Source organism: Paramacrobiotus metropolitanus, unplaced genomic scaffold (assembly GCF_019649055.1).
Source record: "Paramacrobiotus metropolitanus isolate TYO unplaced genomic scaffold, Prichtersi_v1.0 Parri_scaffold0000012, whole genome shotgun sequence".
In the NCBI taxonomy this organism is placed as follows: domain Eukaryota; kingdom Metazoa; phylum Tardigrada; class Eutardigrada; order Parachela; family Macrobiotidae; genus Paramacrobiotus; species Paramacrobiotus metropolitanus.
This window is the reverse complement of record NW_026570232.1, coordinates 472,237-490,682: the sequence shown is the minus strand read 5'-3', so window position 1 is coordinate 490,682 and position 18,446 is coordinate 472,237. Positions and strand designations below refer to the sequence as shown.

Genomic DNA, 18,446 nt, shown 5'->3' with positions numbered 1-18,446 from the left:
CCATGAATAAGCAGTACGCACGCTTTCAGGAGTGAAGGAGCGTTTTGTTTGTGTGAGTAGCGCATTATAAGGGCACATTTCTCGGAGCCACTGGACAGAGATCGATGCGGGTAGGCTACTAGGCGCTATGCTCAGATGCCGACTGGAACATATTATATAAAAAATTTGCGATATCTTTTGTTGCCGGCATTCGTCACACCAGTTTTCTGTGCTTCTAAAATCTGAATAACCGGATTATTAATTAACGAAACCGATATACCTCTTGTACGGCTCGTGTTCGGAGCTCTTGAAAGTGCAAAGTTTAATGTTACATAAAAGATATATACCTTTTTTACGATAATTAAATTCAGCGTTAGTTACGCCTGTAATTAAGGTCCAAACGCCTATAGTATAGAAAATGCCATTTATTTACTAATTACATGTACATTTACTTGCTATGGTACTACTTGCTATGGTACTACTATCATAAATCGTTGCCACTGCATGCTTATGAAAAACCCCGTTGCATAACACTTCCAAGTTCCAGCCGACTTCGCCTCCTTAAATCCTCGAATCTTGCTTCGCCCTTAATTAACGATTCATCATTAGTCCACAAATCACGCAAGAATTTTCAAGACGATGATGTACAGTACATGCCCGTAGCCGCCAAAAAAATAAACGTTTTTTGGTACTGTGCGTAAATACCTATTTTACGCATTATTGACAGCTTATTGCAAGTAACACGCATACCAATCTATTTGGAAAAAAAGTACCGGGGGTAGGTTTGATGTTATCGAAACATCTGTAACGTATGTTCGCTCGATAATTGTTTTTCGCATGATTTGGCATTGCAGTTCACCTGGAGAAGATGAGCTGCGATCGAACCCTCGTCCCTCTGCGGAAGGGCTTTAGTTACTTATCCTAAGTCACCATGTGCAGTTAATGTGCAGACTTACAAAAGCACTGCATCTTGCAATCTTGCTCATTTTAATACTAATTACGCAAGGAAAATGTTGTCATTACACATTAAGTCAGCAAAACTGTTATAAATTATATGCACCTCTTACCAGTGCTTTGCTTATGAAATTAATAGTAGCACTGCAGCTGCGGTTTAATCAAATTTTTGTCGACGAAAAGTTTTGTACTTATACATTCTGCATATTTATCGTGCTACGAGCGCGATAGTTAGTACTTCCTTCAGTTCTCTGTATTAGTTTTTACGGGCAAACATTAATTTTCATGTGTACGCGGGTCATGGCATAAATGAACACAAAAGAGCTATCTGCATATAATATCAGAGTATTAATCAATGGAATACGAATAAGAAATCAAGAGTTGCGTATGTGATGAAAATCGATTGACCTTTTGGATACGGCAGGCTTGTTTGTACCGCTGTCAACGAGTTATTAGAATTGATTAGGAATAGGGAATTCAGTGACGACGTCAAAATCCCCACCTATGCGGGAAGCCGTACATCGATAGGTGAAGTTACGTGCGAGCCCAATTGCATACCGTACGTGCGCGATTGTTCGGAATTAGCGCCAGGTGGCAAACGTTTCGTGCCTTTTGTTCAGCCGCAAACCTTTCAAGTTTCTCACTGTAAATCCTATCCCATCGTTGTTCGCGATATGCGTGATGTCTCAAACGGTGATTTGCCATATTTTATACAGCAGACGGCTAAACAAAATCCAAAACGTAAAATTGTGCGTTAAGCGCCCAGTATCAAAAGTATATTATGGAAAAGAACTTGGATCTGCTATTCACGATGTCTTTAAAGCCGAAAGATTCCGAGAAAACCGAGAATCTGGATGTTATAACGTTCTTCGATCCACTGGTAAAAATTCTCCGCTACGCCGGATTTTGGCCCGGTGTTTGGCGGAAAGATGCACCGGCTAATCTGTCCTGCTCGTACTGTGCAAAACCTTGCACATTTTTACACGCTCAACCTACATTTTCTTGTTGTGGATCTGGACATTCATAATGTCGCTGAATATCTTCTACAAATCGCTGTCGGATGCGGAAACGTTTCCCGGTGACGGACGCCAGAATATGATCGTGAAATTATTATTTGAGACACCGTACTGCTTTATAACCGTGCGCAACGCCACTATAGTGTCCATTTTCCTTTTCCGTAATGGGAATATTTTTAGAGTGTATTTCTCATGCGGAAGAATTACGACATAAACTTATATCGTTAGGCGGCCATGTGACGATGCAGCGCTTTCGTCGCCGTCCCATAATTTATATCGTCTGATCATTGTGATTCACGAATGGGCGTGCTGGTTTAACCCATTTGGATATGATTTGCCATATTCAGCAGATGGCCATATTTATACAGCAGACGGCTAAACAAAATCCAAAACGTAAAATTGTGCGTTAAGCGCCCAGTATCAAAAGTATATTATGGAAAAGAACTTGGATCTGCTATTCACGATGTCTTTAAAGCCGAAAGATTCCGAGAAAACCGAGAATCTGGATGTTATAACGTTCTTCGATCCACTGGTAAAAATTCTCCGCTACGCCGGATTTGGCCCGATTGTTTGGCGGAAAGATGCACCGGCTAATCTGTCCTGCTCGTACTGTGCAAAAACCTTGCACATTTTTACACGCTCAACCTACATTTTCTTGTTGTGGATCTGGACATTCATAATGTCGCTGAATATCTTCTACAAATCGCTGTCGGATGCGGAAACGTTTCCCGGTGACGGACGCCAGAATATGATCGTGAAATTATTATTTGAGACACCGTACTGCTTTATAACCGTGCGCAACGCCACTATAGTGTCCATTTTCCTTTTCCGTAATGGGAATATTTTAGAGTGTATTTCTCATGCGGAAGAATTACGACATAAACTTATATCGTTAGGCGGCCATGTGACGATGCAGCGCTTTCGTCGCCGTCCCATAATTTATATCGCAACAGCTCTGATCATTGTCACACTGTGGGAGATTCACGAATGGGCGTGCTGGTTTAACCCGGATATTGTCGGGATTTATTCTGACTGGCCAATGGCGCCTTTGCCCGTGACACTAGTGCAGTATCAGTACGCTGCACTGTGGTGGACATTCAGTACAATTCCGTTCTTACTTGGACAACTGATTCTCTGTTTCCCAGTGCTGTTTGCGTATACTCTACGGAAATTTGTTCGCTACATCAACAAGGAATTAATCAGTCTTTCCAGGACAAACACGGATTCGCCCGATGCCCGGCTTACCGGTCATTTGGGCCGCCGCATTACAGAACTGCGCGAAGCGCACTTTGGGATTGCTCATCTGTTGCAGCTCGTGGATGCCGCGGTGTCCGATATCCTTCTGGTTCAGTTTTTGTTTGATGTGGTTGTCTTGTTCGGTTTTACCGGATTATTGGTCCAGAGCCGCAGTGCTGAGCCGCCGGAGACGGCTATGGAATGGACATTTTACGCGACCAGCGCGATTCTGTGGTTCGCGATTTTCTTGTTTCATTTCAGTTTTCCCCTAATTCATATGGCAGAAGAGGTAAGGTGTCCTAAAGCTACAGAGTATGTTGGGGAATTCGAATACCGTACTTGTGCAATGCCCTGTAATGACTGTATGCATGGATGCTACACCATGTATGCATGCACCGATTTTACAATTTTGCTTGTGAATTCTACCCGCCACGCAAAACAATGCCACTAATGAAATTATCTGGCGTACCTTACACCCTATCAATTTCGCTAATTAATATTCTTTACAATTTTAGTGCAAATTTTTCGCTGTGCATTCATATTTTTCGCTCTGCAAAATTGCATACATATGTATGCCGCTGCTGGCTATAAGTAATTAACTGCTCGCACCGATATCCTTGTTTCACCTTATGCGTTGCAGGCCGAAAGGACACTACATCTGGTGTACACGACAACGTTACTGTCCCCGGTTCTCTTCCAGGTATTTTAGTTCTAAACAATGTGAGCCGCATTTACTACGGCGCACCTTTGAGAATTTTTGACATGTTTTTTTCTGAATTATTCAGTAATGCATAAATATGCGCTATTATAATAATGTCGAATGGGCTACTCTGTAGTGAAGTAAGCTTTTCAGTGACAATGACGGACTTCCGTTCCAGGAGAGTTATAAGGATATCAGCATATTTCTGTCGGAAGCGCGAAATAATGTCTTGGCTTTCACCGGAGGAAAATTTTACTACGTCAATCGCCATTATATTATCACGGTGCGTAAACAAATTGTATTTGAGTATCATATCATTTAACAAGAACATTCACAAGAACATTGAAGCAGTATTACTTCTTTGTGCCTTTGCTGCATTACTAATGGAGCCGGAGGATAAATGGACAGCGCAATAAAATTTTATGTTACCAAATTCATTTATGTTACTCATACTTCTATAATATGGAAAGTAGTAAGAGTTGGCGTAATCATATTAATTCATAATATTAGGAGTGCAAACCAGGAAATGCATAGCGTTCAATTAGTATTAGTAAATCTATCGGATCGTCTTGTGTGTATCTAGTCGCTTCCTTTGCAGTGCCTGGCATTAATCTTTTCTTATATCGTCGTTTTGACTGAAATGCTGGATCGATTTTATGGAACGGAAGAAATAAAAAGGCATATCCTGCAGTTATCCAAAGAAGTGGCTAATATCACCAGACCAGGCAGCGCACAATCAGGAGTCGGTTACCATTCCGCCCCACACTCGTGACATATTTCTGAATGTGAATTTTCAGGGGTGGATTAAAACTATGCTCAATTATGCTGCTACTTTTGTACTTACGTTAGAGAAGGTGTTTATTAGTTTTTTCTCCAGCAGAAAAGTTTTATGGAACAGACAGCGACAAATAAAAGTGAAACTTGCGTTGACCAGATGGAATAACGATACATAAACGAATGTGGGTTAAGCGGTATATATACCTGTAGTTTAATAAAAAAAACCAGACACTGTGAAAGCCAAGTCCAACATTACATGTCGGTATAAAACTGAAATCCAGTGTAAGTACAACATATAGATATTCTGTATGTAATAGATTCACATGCAGGGAGATCGCCGTTGTATCCGCAACGAAAGAGATTATGTACAACAGACAGTTAAAATTTGAAAACATGACCAAACTTTTGTGACCCAAACAAACCAAAATTAACACGAGAACGACGACTGCCAAGTGGAGGCAGGTAAGAGAAAGGAAACCAAAAATATCTGCAAAATTTAAAACGATAAAATTAATGGAAGCTAAATAAAATTCACCAGCACCAGTCTTTCAGTGTTTTAGCAGAAATATATGGCAACATCCAGAATCATCAGTTATCCTGATTGACATTCTCCGTACTCGAAGCCATTCCTCGGTTGAAAAAGGTCTGTACAGGCAGTACAAATATATATATATAATACATACGGCAGTAGCTCTGCTGAAGTGTAGTGTGTTAATCATTTTACCTGAGGACCAAACTCTCTATTGAGCATTCCTAGGGAAGTTGCCCTTTTCATGCTGAAACGTTAATCAAATCATTGGATTACCTGATGCATTCAAAATGATTTGGACGCATTACTAAACATAAATAAATGCACGTCTGTGACGCATCGTACGGCTGCACTAAGTTCGCAAAACAGAATAAAATGTAACTTTCCAACGCAGTTTTTACTGAACTCATGACAACGAAAAGATATCTGCCAGCATAAAAAGAATACGGCAAATACATAAAAATTCTTTTCTTGTGAGCAAACATGCAAACAAATAATCACTGCGTAATCGACGGCATGCGCTTACCTAGACGACAAGTACCCCTCTGCGGACGGATATGCACCACTTCCTCTAAGTTTTTGGACTAATTTCGCACTAGTCTGTGCAATTGATGCCCGCAATTTGGAAAATGAGCCACTGCGAGACATGTGCGCCGCATGGCTCTGTTGAAAAGCAGATCAAATTTACCAGGCAATACTTTGTGTAAATTATAATCTGCAGTTACTTTACATTTACACTGACGCCGTGATTAAACTGTATCTGACTAAACGTTAACATATAACCCCGCCTTTGTTGCCAACACGTTGCCGAAAATTTTCTTACTGCATAATTTTCGTTCATCCACAAAAAAAATCTACACTGAAATGAACCAGTGAACGTTTCAGCAACGCATTACTTACTGTTATTAACCAAAATGCATTAAATTCAAAACAGAAAGTATAAAGTATAAACGCTGCTTTGCAACATAAAAAAGGTTAGCTTTCGGTCATAAATACACTTGAAAATATGTTGTCTCATCGTGCAGCGCTTAATCCGGCTAACGGTGAAAATTCAGAAAAACATGAGCGAAACTCAACCCTTTTACAGTTTAATCGTACACACAAACAGTAAAAAAGAAAATCCTTCATGTGCTTATTGGACTACAGTTGCTGATATACAAATTACGATAAACAAAATAAAAATAGAACCTGAGAGCTTGGAAAAGGTAACAACGAATCCCGTTTGCTGTTGGTGCAATTACAAAGAGAATGCGTGGTGCTCAGAATCGTCCGATGTTATTAAAACAACAACCAAACGACACAAACTCACAGCACATAATAACTGTATAAAAAACACAAAATTTACAAATAAATAAACTTATACAGCATTCAAATCAGCAACCAATTTTCCAAGGACCAAAACAGAATAAATCATGCACTTCCGTGGAACGGTAACGTACAGTTGAACAATAAGGATAAAATTCTGGAAACAAGGCCGCGTATGCGGAAAGACAGCAGAAGTGAACAACAATTTAATCAGCAATTCTCTATACACGGCTAAATCTATCCATTTTCATCTGTTAATCTTTAATGAAGGCCAAAAGCATTTAAAAATTTACTTTTCAAACTAGGTCCCGTACGCGTTGTTACGGAAGCGGCTGAAAATATGGATGAGCGCCGGGAATCGGGAGGCGTTATCTGAGAGACAGGAATACACCGGTTCAATGACTCCATATCAATGTTATTACGGTAATTATGGGACAACTTTTTAGCAATAGGGTAAAAATCTAATGCCCTTCCGTTTCCCTCCTGTTCACCTAAAGGTCACCCTGCAGTGGCACACCAAGCGATGCCAGTGTTAGAAGCTCAAGCATTAGTTCAGTGTTTCGGAAACTGAATTCCTGTCAGTATGACAGATGATAAGTTAGGCATATCCACTTGTCAACAGTGTGGGACAAACACATGTCACATCCCATTAATTTGTAAGAGGCCTCTTCAGACGGCGGATGACAGTCTCATTAAAATGTGAGCAACATAAATTAGTGCGGAAATACAAGCTGTCAGGCAGTCGGCATGCAGGGATAACAAGCAAAAAAAGCGCTTGCATGACAGTTACCAACAAACCAACATGGGCGGGGTTACACGTTACATACGCACAAACCACATACCTCATCGCCTCCCGTGTATCCGCCACCATCTTGACCATTGTCCGTTATCTGACTTAATCGATTAGTAGCGCTGCTTTCGCCCCCCTAAAATACATCACACATTACACGCAATTAAGAGGGTGCACAGTACAGCGTGCTATACTGCAGTAGTAATATGCACCTCTCCTCTTTTATTTATAAGCAATAAATTCAACTTTGTTATTATATATAGTTCAGTACATATAGTTCAGTAGTTACAGTAATTATAAAATTATATAGTTGTTATACATAGTTATTAGTTCGGAAAATATTCACAGTACAGCGAATCGTAATATATACAGTATGTGTATATAAATAACGCAGCAGGTCTCATTCACAAATCACAAAATAATTGTTTCTTATAACAAGCACGCTTAATTTTTTTCATGCATTACGAGTACGATACTTCGCACAGTAAAAAGAGTATCGCCAACCAACCGTTGCACAAGGATCTACCCAGGTTCCCGGTAAATCAATACCGACAATACGGAATCTTACCTCTCGTCTTTGAGGCGGAAGCAAGTTCTCTAAAGTCAAAGCGGCATCTGGCCTGCCAGTTTTTCTGTAGATAGCTGCCAGACTCCGCAAAGCCGGTAAGACAGTTGCGCTGAAAATCGAAGAAACGATGATGTTGTGTATCGTGTGCGTGATCGTAGCTGTTAAAGTTGATTGTTTAGGTCAATAGAACGATCACTAGTGTTTTTCGAAAACATTTCCTTGATAAATCGTAAGGCTTCCTATACCGCTTATAAAGTGACCACCATACGCCTACCCTAAGTACCAAACTTTTTCTTTATCGTTCGTTATTCGACCACTTGAATTATCCTTTTATCACTGCCAAAATTTTGAGCGCGAACTGGAGCAATACAAATACTAGTACCGAAGTATGACGCGTAAAAATTGTTTTTCGTTTTAGAAAATGCCCATTTGTTAATCAACCCAATGATAATTTTAGCAGTCTACTCCCGGCATACCCTCCAAATACCCCGCAGTACCGCCAACCACTTTATTTCACTTTTGCGAAATACCTCGTGAACGCAAAAATTGAACCTTTCACACAGACAACCCGTCACTGGTTCAAAAGAACACTCCGTAAAGATTCTTATAATTTAGCAGAATAACAGAATAAAAGCAATAAAAAGGGACAGCAGCACCCTTCAACTAAAGCCAACATAAAAGACAGCTCAACTATATTAGAACAGAAATAAAAAAGATCAATGCTATTACAGCTGCATCTCCAACCAAACAAATAATCAGGCAAATCAACCGGGAAGAGTATACGGCAAGGCAGTTAAAAAAATAACAACCAAGGATGCATAAATAATGGACCACATTGCAATCGGACGGAATTGCTTAGTCGCAACCCAAATTATGTTGGCCGGGGACTGCAGGCAAATGGAGGTAAGCATGGGTCAGTTTATTAAGCACTAATTTACGAAAACTGACAGATAATTAATTCCAGCCATGCAACACACATTGCTATTAAAAGACTGTTGGTTTGTCAAGAGCTTCCCTCTAGTCAATCATGCTTAATTAATATATTCATAATCTCCTCAAATAAAGCTGCGATCACTTGTACACAAGTAAAACAGTCATAACCAGTCATCTGCCAGCTAACCCTACCTTTCGGACTTGGAAAACTTTTGCCAACTGAGATCACCATAAACTGGAGCGGATCGCATTCCACCCTAGAAACCGTTCTAATGATACAGCAGCCCAAGATCAAAGAAATATTAGCAAAGATTGTACCTTTTCTTCGCGCTCTTCGGCAACTTGCCAGATGGGTTTGTTGTCCGCTATTCAAATGAAGACATTGATACCAAAACCGGAATTTCAACACAAGACTATCGGTAATGATTCTACTATTACTTCAAAAATTTTAAGCTACATAAAATAACAGATCAAAACAAAATGATAACACAGTAACGATACTCGTAACTGGTACTGCTGCTTGAATAATTGTTCCAACGTACGTGTGGAAGCGCCGAACTCTCGTTCATGTACCCGGTTAAGGATTTCTTTGTATATAACTTCCGCTTCTTTATACTTTCCTTGTTTGAGATATGCGGAAGCCTATGATATAAAAACATTGTAGGAAACAAAGAACTGCGATTAACCTAAAAATAAGAATTGAAATTTCCCACTAGCTTATTTTAAGACTTACCAGGTGATTTTTCGTCTTAGCAACATTCGGATCATCAGGTCCATATTTACTTTCATAAATCTGAAGGGCTCGCTTGTAATAGCGCTCAACTTCATCAAATTTATTTTGGTTTTGACACAGAAGTGCTAAGTTGTTCAGCTGTTTAGCAACGTCCGGATGATCTTTGCCAAAAACCTAATAAGAACAGCAACATCAGAGGAAGTAATTAGATTCTTGTAGAAAATCAAACCTTTTCTCTAATTTCCAAAGCTTCCTTGCAAAGAGGTTCGGCTTCTTTATATTTCCCTCGCTTTCCATGTAAAACAGCTAAATTATTCAAAGTAGCAGCAACCTGGAACACAAGCACAATATGTAAGTGCACTGTTAATATTGGAGTAAATGGCCCAAAAACCACATAGGTAAGCAACTTTTAATTACGCTCTACTGATAAACGAATAGCCCTGATCGCATGTGGTATCAATGCAAAAACAGGAACATCTACAAACTGTCAATAAAAAAATAAGGAACATCCTTACCGCTGGGTGCTCCGGCCCCAAGGTATTTTTCCTGATCTGCAGCGCATCGTTCAGGAGATGCGCTGCTTCTTTATATTTATTCTGATCACTACAAGAAAGCAATGAAATCGAATAACACCGTACACTTAAATTTATGCAAAGACACACACACCGATAAACCAGGGCGAGAATATTCAACATAGTGGCGACATCCGGATGATTACGGCCACTGGTCTTCTCCAGATCCTCAAGTGCCTGTTTACACAGCGGTACAGCCACTTCATAGCGGCCCTGTTGCGCATACTGAATAACCAAATTATGCAAGGTCCGTAAGCGGGCAGGGATTTCATAACCAGAATTCGCAGAGGCGGCCATTTGACTAGACGGAGTCGATGCTAGCACTGCAGAAATGCAAGTCGAAAAATAAATTACTATATCAAAAAGTTAAAGGGCAATTACAGGTGCTGAATTACACATCGAAAAGCATACCGTCGCCAATAACAATACTGTCGCCAACAATAAGACCCACATATGCAACAAACAACTGCCAACACTGATCTACACTGCTTCAGCTAACTTTGCGTCGTTCCCTTACTGTGAGCATTCTCTTCCGAATCATCAGGAAATCCCAAATCGGCAGCTGCATCAATGGGGACCTTCTCCAGTGGTATCTGCTGATCACTCTGCAACCCCAACAAACTATGGAATCATAACCACTGAATCAGAAAGCGAGACCCTTACCGAATCGCCAACATCGTACTTCTTCAACTGGTTCATAAATTCGAGATGCTGTTTCTCTGACTCCAGCTGGGCAACATTTTGTTCACTATTCTGGAGTTTCTTTTGTGTTGAGGCTAATTCCTCCCGTAGCCAAGCATTTTCTTGAACAAGTCGTTTGACTTGCGCCCGAAATTTCGCTTTTTCAGCCTCCAGTAAGTCGATGTACTTCTTTAGCTCCACCAGAAACTGCAACAAAAAACAGATGTCAAATCTAATTTCTATAACGCGTCTCTTAGCAGCTCCTGATAATGTTACACATTACTGAAATAACTGTAATCCCAAGCTTAAAAAGCTAACACAGCTGCTCCCAAACTTTTCGCATTTGCATTTTAATGTAGCCAATTTTCACAACTGAACTTTACTGAAGACCAGATTGCTAAAACTACAATACAGTAATGAAAGCTAATTTTTTGGAAAGCGTGATTATCAGATGAATCAACACAATTTACAAGTCTGGCAAGTGCTAAAATCATTGTTTGCCTTGGACTGATCCATAAAGACTTGAACCAACCTACATGCGATGGTGCAAGCACAAAAGTCTCTATGTTCTGTGAAATCGCAAATGAACTCTATCGGAATTGAATTGAATAAACATTGGCAGTTTACAGCGCATTGAAAAGAGCAGACGCAAATATAACAAAGCTCTAATGCAAATAAAATCGGCAAAATAACGATAACTGCGAGCACAATAAATTTTCAGCCTGAAATTTATCATTACGAGTACAGAGTCCGTGTACTACTGTACCGTTTCATGACAGCGTTATTAAATACCTGCGCGTCTTGAATTCCCGAATCAAGCTGCTGCAGGCCGCTTTTGACAACTTTCGCTTTCTCCTCGATAACATGGTTTCCGCCATCCAGCTTGATCGCGGTAAGTGTGGTTTCCATACCCTCCAGGACATTTTTATGCTCGCCATGCAGTGCCAACAAACTCTGGTAACAAGTGCGCACTTTATCAATGATCTGCTCCTCGGAAAGGGACGCTGCCATTTCTTGCTTCATTCGATCAGGACGTGGTTATTATCCACACCATAGCACAGTCATCACCATGCGTAACTGCAAGTAATCAACAAATTTAACTCACTATTTTCGCTAGCTGCACACTTTTCACAAGAACACGGAACGACAACAGAATATGCTGAGACTGCATTACACCGTCTCATGGCTCACCTCTTCTAGCAAGAACCACTGAAAAAACGGCAACACTTGGGCAGCGAAGCCGATAAATGGATGCTACCTGTGAGCAGTGCTTACTTCACAAGACAGTATCGCATACGGGCTAACTGTAACTGCACACTGCGTATGGAGTAAAATGACAAGAGTAGATATGAAAAAAATGCTGTAAGTTTTTCGTCATTTACACTTGTGAAAGTATGTTATTACAGCCTATTCAGAGCGAAACCGTTAATAAACGCGTAACTACTCTGTGTATGCTACAATGCACGTGAAAAAGCCAGCCTTAACCTGAACTCTCCATAAAACAACGAACGATAACAACAAAACATATATCAGCTGGAAATATAAATACGAGTATCTATGCCGTAGTCAAGAATTAATCCTGAGTAATGCAAACCATGGTATCACTAGAAGTACTAGTATTTTGGCCATAAGCTAAGAACTTGTCTATCGCAAACGAGACAAACTATAAAAATATCCGATGCATGAGCTATCTATCTCAAATCGCGGTTGACAAATTGACTAACGAATCTCAGAGCATAAATCGCTCCTGATAAATCACATCAGCAACATTCAGCTCGGAAACTGAACCAGTTCGTATTCGCGCTTGGACAAACACGATGATCGGCTTTTGACAAGCAATGGCGCATCCGAAAACACACTCGCGTTGTCGACAAAGACATAATTCAACGCTGCATACTACTTGTCGAGTTCCTACATGGTCAACATGTGCACTGGTTCCCGCGTAGCAGCAGGTAAAAGCTTGGAAAAACAGCCCCACCGCTTATTACAATGATATTTTCGACTGCACCGCAGTTCACAAAGTACCTCGAACCACTTATCGAGGCTACAAGCACAAAAAAATTAAAACGTATAAACAAACCAAGTGCAAGTCTTAGTTAGCAGCGCAATAACACCTAATGCAAAATAAATGTTTTGTACAAAAATTTCAAAATACAAATAGTGTGAAGTTGTGAAGTGTGAACCTTCGATTACTTTTTAGGCACACGTACCGTAGAAATTTCAAGGTTAAAATCATTAAGGCGAAATAATACTGGATAATAAATGACGCTGGATGCTGGCAAAATAATAAAGTAAGTGATTCAAATAGTTAAAATACACGGTACCGAGTCACTACCGACCACCATTAACCGATCCACATCTACGTTGCTGGACAAAAACACTAAAACAAAAAAAAAATTTCAAAACTGCTCACATGGAGCACAAAAGAACAACGTACCTATAGTTCTCGAAGTTCTAAATTAATTACCTTGAAGTATAATTTTAGAGTCTAGCAGCGTCACAGCGACAGAAGTCGTATGAAAAATACTCTCCTATATTTCCCTATCCACATGAACAGATCCGATTCGGAATTTCTGACAGAGAATAAGGCACTAACCTAAGCCAGTCATTTTTGCCTGCACCTCAGTACATTTCGAAAAATACGATATGCACCCAAAAGTATCCATCAAAGCGTCATGGCCCATGAAAACGTTAATCAAATCGATAATTCACTCGTCAGTACCTCACTAGTAGTAAAGCGGATGTACAGCCTAAGCCAAGCGTTCTAAACTCTAACAAAAAGCGGTGTGGAGCTAATCTGAATTGTAGATCGATAAAACTTAAAAAACATACCGTCTCCAGAAGGCGCAAATCCAAAGCTGCAGTTTGTTATGGAAAATATCAAGAAGCAAGAAGAGATAAAGATCTGCAGTACGAGTATCCTCCGAGCAAAACGTCAACTCTATCTTTTGTGTCGTGGCAGCCGTACTGCAACAATAACACAACATTTCTACTATAATCAAATTGGGGAAAGCTGTATCCTAGGTCCAGAACGTTAAATAAAACAAAATATCACACAGTTTACTGCGCAGCGTGAAATTATGAATACGGAAGAAGATCTTCCAGTCTCCAGAGCGTGGAGAACTTGCGGGCGAGTATCTGGAGAACAGATGCTGCGTTTGAATGTGGAGCAGTCGTAACAACTACTCAAGGGTGAGTCATCCACAGGACTGCAGCCCCAGCGTGCATAAACTGATTTCGAAGTTCCCTGCGGTGCGTCATGCACGGTGCGCAGTGCACCATTGCACTTTAGTCGGATGTTTTTTGACGAATTTTTTGATTTACCGTTTCGTTTACTGCGAACTTCAACTTAGAAGCCACGTCAAAGATGGAATTATATTATTAAAGTGGAAAACAATGGAACTATTCTGATTATTTTGGCTGTTATCTTTTTGTTGAAAACGCGTTTTGCGCATTCGTTTAGGTTCATGTCAAAACCTGCATTATTAGAGATTTCGAAGTTTTTATCGTCTTGAGGTGCTGCGAAGTGCGAAAGCAGCGGAAAGCTCGAATTTTGGCGACGTTGCTGTCTTTGCATCGAACCAGTTCGAACAGCTTGAAGAGATCTCCGCAGAACTTTGCTTTCTTAGAGTTTCTTTTATCAGCGACCACGCTTTCTAGCGGCTTATTTTTGTAAGTATTTTTGAAAGAGGGAAATTAGCACTATGTCGGAATCTCGCAAGCGGAAGAATCGCGGACAGCAGGTACAGTTTAATTTAATTATCACTTATGTGGCACTGGCACAATAACAAAAGATTCAGTTTTTGACTGTGTAGAACTTTACTAATAAGCCGCCGATGGCCAGTTGGCATTTCTTTGTGTTCAGTATTTGTATTATTTTATCTGAATTCTGTTTCTACACTGGTGGTGCGTTTTCATTTTGTGATAGTAACCAAGCTTTTTGCAGGAAGCAGCCGAAGGACCTACGAAACAAGATTACGCGATTGCGAAGTATTTGCGCGACAAATGTCCGAAAAAGCAGACTCTGTTTGTCAATCAAAAAGTTTATTACTTCACGGGTACGCTTTTTCGTATTATTTCATTTTACACGCATCTTCACATCCGAATGTTGCATGTGTTGCACTGTTTCTCCCGAAACAGTTAACGGTGGAAACTGTTTGCAGGTTCGAAAGCAGTAGACGTCTTACTGGAGTCAAAATGGGCCAAAGGAACGAAGAAGGAAAATCCGATTTTCACCACTCGGGATCAGTGTGTGGATTATATGAACAGGTGTGGGCTGCTTTGGTACTAAACTCAGTGAACTTATCTTTGAAATTTTGGAAATACTTGGATTTTTTTATTTCTCTTTACATACTTGAGTTTTTTGGTTATTTTTAAATTGGATCGTGAGAAAGTGCTTTGCATAACAACAGAGTGCATCCTGTAGGATATTATCATTGCCATCGTTAATGATTAATCCGCATGTATTACTATCTTGGGACTTACCTGTTTCGGATTTTGGTTGTGCTCAATGATCTTCTTTTTTTGTTATTTTCCCTTAAATACAGAGCTGCCCTGCTGCATAATAATTTTTTGTGTTTACTAGGCTTCGAGATCTGGAGTTCATAACTCGAGCGGCAAAAATTGTTGTGAAGAAGGTGGAAAGTAAGAAAGAAAAGGATGCCGCGAAAGAGAAGAAAAAGAAGGAGAAGTCTTCCAAAGAGGAAAAAGCTGATAGTGCTGCTGAAGTACGTCGAAAAATGGCTGGGTGTCTAATGCGTTGTCATTTTATGGTGATCTTGCATTGCTTTGATTTAGTGAATTAATGTTCTTGCTTCGTTTTTCAGGATAAAAATGTCCGGTAAACGAAAAAATGGAAAAGATAAGGAAAACGAAAAGGATAAGGCAGAGAAATCGGATGAGGGAGGTCAGGTGAGTTTAATGAGAGACAGAGTGTGTGTTTGGCTCCCCCTTTACCAGATTTTTCCTGTTTGTGTGCTTATTTAAACTGCATCTGTTTGCACTTAAGTGCGTTATACAGTCTCCTGAATTTTACAGGGTGAGCCTGACTCTCCCAAGGGTGATGGAAAAGATGCTAAAAAGAAGAAAAAAATCCGTTTGGAGCTGCATTCTCAACAGGTGTTCCTGGACAGTGAGGATGCCTATGTATGGGTGTACGAGCCCACATCGATTTTGAACGTCGTGATGGGGGTCGGTCTGGGTGAGAATCTTTGCATCCGCTGTGTACTTTTATCCGTGGTAATTTTTTGCCTGTTTTTCTAGTGTTTGGCGCTATCGGGATTTGTTTGTTTCCGTTGTGGCCTCCGATTGTCCGACAGGGTGTATATTACCTCAGTCTTCTTGCCGTGGGTTTGATCGGTTTACTGATCACTGTGTCATTATGTAAGCTAGCTTTATAATCTTATGGCCCTTCTGGCTCGACTCTGCAGCGTTGGTTTGTTTTAGTGCGGTACGTGGTGTTTGCCATTGTTTGGGGCGTCACAATGGGCAGAGTGCACTTTTGGTATCTACCCAATCTTACGGAGGACTGCGGATTCTTTGAATCTTTTGTCCCTCTGTATTCGTGTACGAAACCAAGTCAGGAAGACAAGAATAAGTCGAAAAAAGATAAGAAATCAGGGAAATCAAAAGAAAAAGATAGCGACAAAGAAGACCAGGAAGATGTTCAAGATGATGACAACGACGACGAAGCCGCCCCAGAACCTGTTCCAGCTGACAGTAAACAGCAGGGGAGTGATAAAGAGTCATAATGGCAATCATCGTTTGAAGGGATTTTTTATTTGCACGATGTGGTTGCTTTTCGAATCTTGAGCAGAATCCGGGAGGGAATTTTTCGAAAGCATGATTCCATGCAGCAGTACTGCAGCACTCACGATTTTTGTCCGTTATAATTTATTTCTTTCGATTTTTATGCTTCGTGCATGGTTTGCAGCAGTGGACATTTCTTTTTCGAGTTTAAAAACCAATAAAACCAGGCTCTGTGTTGGCTCGGAATGGACTGAATCCATGTGCAAACTGCAGAGCTTTGCTTTCTCATCAGTTAGTAACAACTCAAGTCAAACCAATTTCCATGACAAAATGTGATCAGTGCAGGTTTATTTATATGATTTCAGCCGAATCGAAATCTGAAATAAATTTACCTTTAAATTACCGGTCGAAGTACTTACGTGTTTGTACTCGTAGTCCAAACTTTACTGTTCGTGAGTGAACTTTCCACCGTGCCGTATTAATTCATCAATGGCCGTATTGCACCCAAAATGAATTGATTTTAGAAAACCTGATCTTTATTCATGTTTACATCGCGACATTACAGTCATGACTCGTATCACTACGGCTTACACTGCACAATCAAGAATTTAGATGTAGATTTAGATGAATTTAGTTGTACCTATATTTTAGAAAATATAGGTACAACTGGCACTGGTTTACGCTCATTGAGACAGCACTACTCTATTTGTAGCACTTTTTGCATGAAATTTGCCATTTTAGTTTAATCAATACTTCTAAAATTATGTACAATTTAATAACTATTATGCCACAATTTGTGGTGTTGCTATAATGTTGCAAACGTATTAATTTCAAGTGTGAGTCCAGTCCGGTTCCGGGCAACTTCCAACCAAGTTTAAAGTTGAATTTGCAGTCGCAAGCATAGAGACGGGAATATTATGGGAAATCGTTTAGTTTTTAACCGGATGAGAAGATTTAGCATAAAATTAATATGATCGTATGTTCCGGAAAGCGCTGATAATCCGCGAGTCTGTTGGTTCACGATCATATAATACACAAGTACAAAGAGCATGCTAATGTTGAACTGACAAGTAAACGAGCAAGATGGCAATCTCGCGACTTAATGGTCCTAATTATGTTATTAATATGCAGGCTTCTTCCATATCCATTAGAGCGGCATCGTGCCCGGCGCTGTCAGCGCTATTGGAAATACGATATTATTCAAAGATTAAGCGGCTCCGATGTACGTGACTGACTGAGTACGGTTAAAATAAAATCGATACACGATAATGCTATGCCACATCTCATTTTCTGCAGCGGCAAAAAACGTTGCATATAAAAATTACATTCCCGGTTGTAACTGATGCGGATCACTCCTTCACAGCGGTGGTGCGTTTAGCGCAGTGCATAATTAGTAAATTAGTAATACTTGCAAAATCCTGCTGCCAAGTAATAACTGCATTAACATTAATTAATTATTTTAATAATGTAAATGGTCTCATAGTGATCTCGTTATCGGACAGATATAAGTTTTAACTGGCAATGATGGTTTTACAAATAAATAATTATTTCTGCTTATACTTAAAATTATTTTTGCTTATATTCCACCATACATACGCTTATAAGTTCTAATTTTCTTGTTTGTAACTCGAATTATATGTTCATTTTGTTTAGTAGTGTAAAGACTGAACTACGCAAAGCTATGCTCTAGTAATTATTGTTTGATCAGTCGATCTGATGCAGATATCCGCAGTGCATATGTAAAGTCTCTTCACATGCATTATGAGATATCTAATCTGCCCTTTGTGGCAATTCTTTATGTCGGTGGGCGTAGTTTCGTTCTATTATTATTATCAGTCATGCCACCCTTTCGCAGCACCCTTTCAAGCGTTAGGTCGGGTTCATTCATGCCTTCGGCTGGTTAATTTAACAGCTCGGGACGGTAA

General features: G+C 40.0%; 3 protein-coding genes across 5 annotated transcripts; 2 read left to right on the top strand and 1 right to left on the bottom strand.

The window, feature by feature from the left end:
• Positions 1 to 2,407: 2,407 nt before the first annotated feature.
• LOC129583816 (uncharacterized) lies at positions 2,408 to 4,739 on the top strand. The gene is made up of 4 exons (XM_055475792.1): positions 2,408 to 3,474; positions 3,826 to 3,885; positions 4,064 to 4,168; positions 4,484 to 4,739. Exons 1-4 carry the CDS (start codon positions 2,413 to 2,415, stop codon positions 4,655 to 4,657), a joined length of 1,401 nt encoding a protein of 466 aa, XP_055331767.1. The 5' UTR covers positions 2,408 to 2,412; the 3' UTR covers positions 4,658 to 4,739.
• Positions 4,740 to 4,851: 112 nt separating this feature from the next.
• On the bottom strand, positions 4,852 to 13,948 carry LOC129583815 (kinesin light chain 1-like). 3 transcript variants are annotated; one of them, XM_055475788.1, is made up of 16 exons: positions 13,606 to 13,948; positions 11,566 to 11,850; positions 10,756 to 10,980; positions 10,610 to 10,697; positions 10,187 to 10,415; positions 10,036 to 10,123; positions 9,750 to 9,851; positions 9,521 to 9,694; positions 9,330 to 9,429; positions 9,106 to 9,152; positions 8,980 to 9,044; positions 7,855 to 7,963; positions 7,339 to 7,422; positions 5,718 to 5,854; positions 5,387 to 5,438; positions 4,852 to 5,307 (listed from the first exon to the last, which is right to left on the bottom strand). In XM_055475788.1, the coding sequence occupies exons 2-16, from the start codon at positions 11,794 to 11,796 to the stop codon at positions 5,251 to 5,253; spliced, it is 1,788 nt and encodes a 595-aa protein (XP_055331763.1). In that variant the 5' UTR covers positions 11,797 to 11,850; positions 13,606 to 13,948; the 3' UTR covers positions 4,852 to 5,250. The 3 variants fall into 3 exon arrangements, with proteins under 3 accessions (XP_055331763.1, XP_055331766.1, XP_055331765.1); XM_055475791.1 differs by lacking the exon at positions 5,718 to 5,854 and having other exon boundaries at positions 4,853 to 5,307; positions 13,606 to 13,947; XM_055475790.1 differs by lacking the exons at positions 4,852 to 5,307; positions 5,387 to 5,438; positions 5,718 to 5,854 and adding an exon at positions 5,891 to 6,868.
• Positions 13,949 to 14,116: 168 nt separating this feature from the next.
• Positions 14,117 to 16,759, top strand: LOC129583966 (translocation protein SEC62-like). The gene is given in 9 exon segments (XM_055476034.1): positions 14,117 to 14,516; positions 14,720 to 14,831; positions 14,937 to 15,042; positions 15,359 to 15,500; positions 15,600 to 15,604; positions 15,606 to 15,684; positions 15,811 to 15,973; positions 16,036 to 16,155; positions 16,219 to 16,759. Coding segments are annotated over 9 exon segments (1,071 nt in total). The 5' UTR covers positions 14,117 to 14,477; the 3' UTR covers positions 16,524 to 16,759.
• Positions 16,760 to 18,446: the final 1,687 nt, after the last annotated feature.

What these genes read in the sequence shown, in the direction of transcription:
- LOC129583816 (XM_055475792.1), top strand. Translation starts at nt 2,413, where the DNA reads ATGTCTTTAAAGCCGAAAGATTCCGAGAAAACCGAGAATCTGGATGTT. An exon ending in TAATTCATATGGCAGAAGAG is followed by an intron (nt 3,475 to 3,825) that starts GTAAGGTGTCCT and finishes TATGCGTTGCAG; the next exon opens with GCCGAAAGGACACTACATCT. An exon ending in TGTCCCCGGTTCTCTTCCAG is followed by an intron (nt 3,886 to 4,063) that starts GTATTTTAGTTC and finishes CTTCCGTTCCAG; the next exon opens with GAGAGTTATAAGGATATCAG.
- LOC129583815 (XM_055475788.1), bottom strand. Translation starts at nt 11,796, where the DNA reads ATGAAGCAAGAAATGGCAGCGTCCCTTTCCGAGGAGCAGATCATTGAT. An exon ending in AAGTTTTCCAAGTCCGAAAG is followed by an intron (nt 7,964 to 8,979) that starts GTAGGGTTAGCT and finishes TTCGATTTTCAG; the next exon opens with CGCAACTGTCTTACCGGCTT. An exon ending in ATAGAGAGTTTGGTCCTCAG is followed by an intron (nt 5,308 to 5,386) that starts GTAAAATGATTA and finishes CTGCCTGTACAG; the next exon opens with ACCTTTTTCAACCGAGGAAT.